This window comes from Chenopodium quinoa, unplaced genomic scaffold (genome assembly GCF_001683475.1).
Source record: "Chenopodium quinoa cultivar QQ74 unplaced genomic scaffold, ASM168347v1, whole genome shotgun sequence".
Classification (NCBI taxonomy): Eukaryota; Viridiplantae; Streptophyta; class Magnoliopsida; order Caryophyllales; family Amaranthaceae; genus Chenopodium; species Chenopodium quinoa.
The window spans coordinates 4,768,569-4,773,267 of record NW_018743920.1 but is presented as its reverse complement, the minus strand read 5'-3'; the positions used below and the strand labels follow the sequence as shown (position 1 = coordinate 4,773,267).

Genomic DNA, 4,699 nt, shown 5'->3' with positions numbered 1-4,699 from the left:
TATATATATTCATCACCAAAATCGTTAAATCTAACGGTTTTAAAAAATTTCTTCGATTTTTGTGTCAAAAACATGTTGTTTAGAGGTTTTGGAGTCATTTTTGCTCATAGAAACCTATTTAAGGTCAAAATTGACAAGTAATTATAAAAAATGCCTCATTTTGCTTGTCACGCAAACTAAAGTATTTTTTAGTACGCAAAACGAGGCATTTTCAATTATTTTTTATAAATTTTGACTTCAAATCGTTCTTAAAACATAAAAATGACCCCAAAACATCCAAAAAGTACGTTTTTGGCACGAAAATCGAAGAAAATTCTGTAAATCGTTAGATTTAACGGTTTTTTTAACGAAAAGTGTTAAATGGTGGTGAAATCTAATTTTTTTTGTTTTATTTGAGTGGTAATTTCAAAAAGTGGGTTATTTGTAAAAAAAACAAAAAAAACAAAAAAAAAAACTTATTTTTATTGTACTATATCAATTTATGCTTGTCCCACTTTTTACATAAAAAATCGAAAAAAACATTCACTAATCCACTTATTTCATGTCCAATTTATGTCCTAGTAAATCATTTTTTATCAATTACTCCATAAAATTTTATACAAAATACATGTGATATCCCTCAAAAAGCAAAGAAAATATCAAGCGCACAATAAAACAAAGCAACAATTTTAAATAATGTGATTCTAACCTGTCAAGAATCAAGATCCAAATCCATCAAAAAAAAAAATCAGGATCCAAATACCCAATCCCCCATCCTCGTTTCCAGAATCTCCACAACTATAATAAGTAATCCACTTATTTCATCCACCAAATAAAATTTAAAAAAAATAAAAGTTCGAAATGGCTAATTTCTCTCTCATCCTTTTCCTCTCTTTCTCTCTCTTCATTTCACTCACCCAATCAAAATCCACCTACATAATCCACGTGTCAAACTCCCATAAGCCCACCACCTTCTCCTCCCCAAAAGACTGGTACTCCTCAATCCTCCACTCTCTCTCCTCCTCCACCACCACCACCACCCCACCACACCTACTCTACTCCTATTCTCACTCCTCAACGGGCTTTGCGGCCCATCTCTCCGAGGCCCAAGCGGCCCACCTCCGCCGCCACCCCGCCGTCTTATCCATTACCCCTGATCGGGCCCACCAGATCCATACCACCCGTACTCCTCACTTCTTGGGCCTCCATGATGAATCTGGGCTCTGGCCCAATTCTGATTACGCTTCTGACGTCATCATCGGGGTGTTGGATACCGGTATTTGGCCTGAGCTACCTAGTTTCTCCGATGATGGGTATGGTCACGTGCCTTCCACGTGGAAAGGTTCTTGTGATGTGGGCCCCGAATTTCCCGCCGGTTCTTGTAATCGGAAAATCATCGGTGCTCGTGCTTTTTACAAAGGGTATGTTTTTTATTCGCTCGATAATTATATTGGATCAAAGCATTGACTTATTTTTTTATTGTGCATAAATTTTAATTTGATTTTTGGCTGACTAATATAATTGATTGGAATTACAATGTCTTATGATCATAAATTACTTGTAAAATGCACTCTTGTAATGATATGGGGTTGTATATTGGTATGTAAGTCACCATTGATCGATGTTATTAATATTTAGGTGATGCATAATTTTCTATTTTAGTTTCATATAGTTAGCCTTTACACCAACATTATATCATTTCCACAATCATATGCTCAATTAGTGTTAGTAATGTATAGCTAATGCATAAATTTTTAATTATAGCTTCTTATAATTAGCCCTTACAACAACATATATCATTTCGGTAATCATATTCTCGATTAGTGCTATTAATGTTTAGCTAATGCATTACTTTTCTATTTTAGCTTAGCCCTTTCGACAAGTTATGTCATTTCCGTAGTATATGCTCTGTTAGTTTGAAATTTAGTAATAGCTTGAGCATTGATGAAGATATATAATCATTGGTAGGTATGAGGCGTCCAAAGGACCAATGAATGAAACAAAAGAATCAAAATCACCTCGAGACACTGAGGGGCATGGGACTCATACAGCCTCAACAGCTGCTGGATCAGTGGTTCCGAATGCAGGACTATTCGAGTATGCTCGAGGAGAGGCTCGAGGGATGGCAATCAAGGCTCGCATTGCTGCCTACAAGATCTGTTGGAAGACTGGTTGCTATGATTCTGACATCTTGGCTGCCATGGACCAGGCTATTGAGGATGGAGTCCATGTGATTTCGCTTTCTGTAGGATCTTCAGGGTTGGCTCCTAACTTTGACGATGATAGCATTGCTATTGGTGCGCTACATGCTGCCCAAAGTAGGGTTGTGGTGTCTTGTTCAGCTGGGAATTCTGGGCCTAATCCTTTTACTGCAACGAATATTGCACCGTGGATTTTGACTGTTGGAGCATCCACCATTGATAGGGATTTCCCTGCAGATGTAGTGTTAGGAGATGGGAGGATTTTTAAGGGAGTGTCTTTGTATTATGGAGATGGTTTGAATGACAGTGTCAATTTGGAGTTGGTTAGAGGTGAAGATTGTGGCAGTAGACTTTGCAAAGCAGGTACTTGTTATTCCTTGCATTCAAATTTAGTTCTGGCTGTTTTTGGATTATGTTGTTTGAATGTTTGGTTAATTATTCACATTATTCCTAGGTATCCCTTGTTTAAATACAACAATGCAAGATCTTTAACAAAACCAAGCTAAACGTGATATCTATACTGTCTTTTCACGTACTTTCCATTCATAACTTTTGAGTATACACGGCTATAAATGTTCTTTGCTGAATGCGATTTCCTTCAAATTTTGTTGATGATCCATGTTTAACCTGAGATTCTTGATGTGATTTTGTCTGAATTTGTCTGAAAGGAGTGAAACTAGAGTGAGTTCAGCTGATTATGCCAAGCCCATAAGTATTGTATCGAATAGATATTATTAGGGAATCATTGTCTATGGTTAATTTATAAGCCAAAATTTTGGTTGAATGTTAGTGTTAATGCTTGGCTATGTTTTGTGAATTTCCTCAGGTGAACTTGATTCTTCAAAAGCAGCAGGAAGAATGGTTATATGTGACCGAGGAGATACTGCTCGAGTTGCCAAGGGTGATGCTGTTAAGCAAGTTGGAGGTGCTGGAATGATTCTGGCGAACACAGCTGAAAATGGTGAAGAACTAATAGCTGATTCACATTTGATCCCTGCTACTATGGTGGGTCAAACTGCTGGGGACCAAATCAGGGACTATGTTTCTTCGGCCCCTAATCCAACAGCCACAATCAGGTTCAGAGGGACTGTGATTGGCCCCTCACCTTCAGCCCCTAGAGTGGCAGCTTTCTCTAGCCGAGGACCCAGCCATCTAACACCCGAAATCCTCAAGCCTGATGTCATAGCCCCTGGTGTTAACATCTTGGCTGGTTGGACCGGGGCTTCTGCACCCACAGACTTGGAGATTGACCCAAGGAGGGTTAAATTCAATATCATCTCAGGCACTTCTATGTCATGCCCTCACGTAAGTGGGTTGGCTGCTCTGCTCCGAAATGCACACCCTAGTTGGAGTCCTGCAGCTGTGAAGTCTGCCCTTATGACCACAGCTTACTACCTCGACAACTCTGGGAAGAACTTTACAGATCTTGCCACAGGAGAGCAATCCTCGCCATTTGTTCACGGATCAGGTCATGTCGACCCAAACAGGGCTCTCAACCCTGGGCTAGTCTATGACATCGATGCTAGTGACTACATTGCCTTTTTATGTGCCATTGGATACGACTCTAAGAAGGTTGCCATTTTCCTCAAAGAACCAGCTACTATTGATTGTGAAGCAAAGAAGTTGTCTACCCACGGTAATCTGAATTATCCTTCATTCGCAGTTATGTTTGAATCTGTTAAGAGTGTGGTGAAATACACTAGAGTGGTGAAAAATGTTGGAAGCTCTGCTGATGCAGTTTATGAAGTTACTGTGAATGCCCCTCCAAATGTAGATGTCTCTGTTTCTCCTAGTAAGCTCGAGTTCAGTGCTGAGAAACAAACACTATCTTATGAGATAACTTTCACAAGCACTAGTGGAACTTATCTAACTGGTGAACCAATCTTGGGAACATCAAGTTTTGGGTCGATTGAGTGGAGTGATGGAAGTCATCACGTTAGAAGTCCCATTGCAGTGAGATGGATCGAGGGTACTCAGCAACATTTCATTGCTTCAATTTGAGTTCAGCTCTATAAAATTGCTGTATATGGTGCAGGGTATTTGCTGAACATTTGAGGTGGTTCATTCTTATGTTCAAAAGCTTCTTCATACATGTATGCGCCTTGATGTACATTATTGAGCCTGCACCGCTCTTCATTTCTGTACTGTAAACATTCTTTTCCTTTGTATATTGTTAGTTACTGTTACACATCTGATTACTGAACTTGCTTACTGTGAAGTGTGAATTCCATCTCTGTTAATACAGAACCGGGTTTTGGATATGCACTTTAAGCATTGTGAAATATGAGAAATAATCTTGAAATGTTACGTAACATCAAAACTTTACACTCTTTGGAGTTCTTATGAGATTACATGTCTAGCAAACTGTTGAGAGTAAAATATGTCCCATTGTATAGAGAAGGAGCCACAAAAGGAACCACACGTAGATAAAGGTTAGGAGAAGGCGCCCTACTAACCTAAAACTTAACACAAGTCAATTTGGTCTAAGTTAGAACCCAAGGTCCCTTGAGAGTGGGCGG

At 39.2% G+C, this 4,699-nt stretch overlaps 1 protein-coding gene across 1 annotated transcript; it reads left to right on the top strand.

Moving 5' to 3' along the window:
- The first annotated feature begins 472 nt into the window (after positions 1 to 472).
- On the top strand, positions 473 to 4,492 carry LOC110688070 (subtilisin-like protease SBT1.4). Its single transcript, XM_021864749.1, has 3 exons — positions 473 to 1,400; positions 1,948 to 2,543; positions 3,007 to 4,492. The coding sequence occupies exons 1-3, from the start codon at positions 841 to 843 to the stop codon at positions 4,179 to 4,181; spliced, it is 2,331 nt and encodes a 776-aa protein (XP_021720441.1). The 5' UTR covers positions 473 to 840; the 3' UTR covers positions 4,182 to 4,492.
- The last annotated feature ends 207 nt before the right edge of the window (positions 4,493 to 4,699 follow it).